Genomic DNA, 2,500 nt, shown 5'->3' on the forward strand with positions numbered 1-2,500 from the left:
CATTGCATTTGGCAAATTTGACTCTTTTTATCCAAAGCGACTTACTATTGAAGACATAATTGTAGCCAACATCACTAACAGAGACAAAGTGCACAGGAACAGCAGAACATACAGAACAACAAGTGCAGACATTAGCGTAGGGGTAAGTAGAGTACACACACACACACACACACACACACACACACACACACACACACACACACACACACACACACACACACACACACACACACACACACACACACACACACACACACATCATGCCAGAGCAATGTGAGCTCTACAGCCCTCCAGGGGGCGTTAGAGAGTTCTTTGGGGGCGTTGAGAGGGAGACAGCTGAGAGGAGGATCCAGTGTTTTTCTCATCGTCATGATGTTGGGTAGGGAGCGTTGGCAGATGATGATGATGATGATGATGATGATGATGATGATGGTGATGGTGATGGTGATGATGATGAGGTGGGGGGCATTTGTTCAAAAAAGGTTGAGAACCACTGGTGTAAAACATAAGGAAACCGCCATGATGACACCTGAAAATGAGCCGTCTATGAGTGCATATTAATATGTGACCTTGCCTCCTCCACTCGCTTCTCGTCATGATGACATCACTGACAACAGGATTATATTTCAATATCTTGCAAAAGCTCAATTGTAGAGTCTTTTTCTCGTTTGCAATTGGGATGGTGAATGAAAAACAGTCCCTCAAAAGTTGTTGTGGCTAGGCTGACAGCCGGGAAACTTTATCGTTTTCTCCACGGAGGAGGGGCCAGGAGGCGGGGCAAGGAGACAAGCGCAAGTGGAGGAGGCAAGGACGCATATTAAGATGCACTCTTTGTAGCATGCGTCTTTTTAGAGGATGAGGACGGGCAACAGAGGTCTGTGAGTGCGTTGACAGAGGATGATGATGATAATGATGGTGATGGTGACTGTTGAAAGTGAACAGTGAAAGCCCAACTGGGAAACTCCAACTCCCATTGTCATTGTGACACAGCACACAAGAGCACACTGACTGCACACAACGAAATTGCATTTATGCCACACCCGTGTTATGCCTGTGTAAGTGTGGAGACAGTAGGTGATAGTGTAGATGATGATGATGATGGCGATGATGTAAGCTGTGGGTGTGTAGTGTGCAGAGAGGAGATGAGGATGAGGATGTGGTCCTTCAGATACAGATACGGTGGGAAGAGGAGGAAGAGATTAAAGGAGGATGTTGGTGGTGGTCATGAATATGAGAGATGGTGATGATGGGGCTGAGGATGAGGATGGAGCTGTGGGAGTGCAGCGTGGAATGTGGACAGAGGTGATGAAGATGATTTGGGTTTGCAGTGTGGAGGGATGACGATGATGATGCTGATGCTGTGGAGTGTATTCTGGAGAAAGAACAAGGATGAAGTGTGTAGTACTGTGGAGAGAGAAGACTTTTCTTTTCTTCTCGAATTCTTTTGATTAACAGTCAAACGCAACCATCATCCAATCAGCGCTTGTTCTCAGCGTTGCTAAGGTACGAATCCGGAAATTTAGGCCGGAAGAATCGCCACAGATTAATTGCGGACGCTTGAAAATGGTTGAATGGAATACAATAGAAGCCTGCTGTCCGTATAGTATATACGTATGTACGTCCGTCAGTGCCTATGACTGATGAGGATGAGGATGGTTGGGGAGGAGAAGCAGCTCTCCATCTTGTGTCTAATGGAGCTGCCGGTCATCCCCCAGGGCCTCATCCAGACCTCTGCTCTTCACTTCACAAGGCCTGAAGATGATGGACGTGCCATCCAGATGCCTGGAACAGTTGTGTGTGCGTGTGTGTGCGCGTGCGTGCGTGCGTGTGTGTGTTTGACCCGTTTCAGAGCCTGAGTGCTTGTGGTCTGTCTGTTCTGACCACTGAGGTGGTGTGTCTTGTTGTGTGTGTATGCGTGTGTGTGTCTTGTGTGTGTATGCGTGTGAGTGCACAGATTTAAAAAGTGAATGGGCGTCTGCTTGTCTGGTGGTAATGGTAAAGCTTTATGTCTGTGCATATACCCCGGACAGTATGTCACACATCACTGCAACTGAATCTGTGTTCTGAGCAAAGGCATGTGTATGGTATTTTATCAGTCAGTGGTTGTCATTCTCTTGCCACTTTTGTGCATTTGGAAACTATCATGCTTGTTTCTAAATAACTTTCATTTGTTTTCTGCCAATTGTATTGTGGCAGTGGTACTATCATGAACAATATTGTGTGAACAGTTATTGTTTTGCCTTTTCTGTAACGATTCAAAATGTGCTTACCCTCTCTCTCGCTCTGTCTTGTTCTAGTAAGCACATTTTTATATTTTTTTCTTTATCCTTTTATGATTACAATATGCTTTTTTCTCTTCTCTCTCTCTCTCTCTCTTCTTTCTTTCTTTCTTTCTTTCTTTCTTTCTTTCTTTCTTTCTTTCCCCCTCTCTCTCTCTCTCTCTCTCTCTCTCTCTCTCTCTCTAGTTTAAGCTGCGTGTGTTGAGTAAGTTGGCGGCGGC

At 45.5% G+C, this 2,500-nt stretch overlaps 1 protein-coding gene across 1 annotated transcript in view; it reads left to right on the forward strand.

The window, feature by feature from the left end:
• The window catches only part of pcca (propionyl-CoA carboxylase subunit alpha), a 75,307-nt gene that overhangs the window by 57,276 nt on the left and 15,531 nt on the right, over positions 1 to 2,500 (forward strand). The window contains exon 21 of the mRNA XM_063212042.1: positions 2,466 to 2,500. This exon is cut by the window's right edge and continues 106 nt beyond it. Within this exon, the coding sequence (XP_063068112.1) occupies positions 2,466 to 2,500 (35 nt within the window). The remainder of the gene's footprint in view (positions 1 to 2,465) is intronic.

This window comes from Engraulis encrasicolus, chromosome 12, assembly GCF_034702125.1.
Source record: "Engraulis encrasicolus isolate BLACKSEA-1 chromosome 12, IST_EnEncr_1.0, whole genome shotgun sequence".
Classification (NCBI taxonomy): domain Eukaryota; kingdom Metazoa; phylum Chordata; class Actinopteri; order Clupeiformes; family Engraulidae; genus Engraulis; species Engraulis encrasicolus.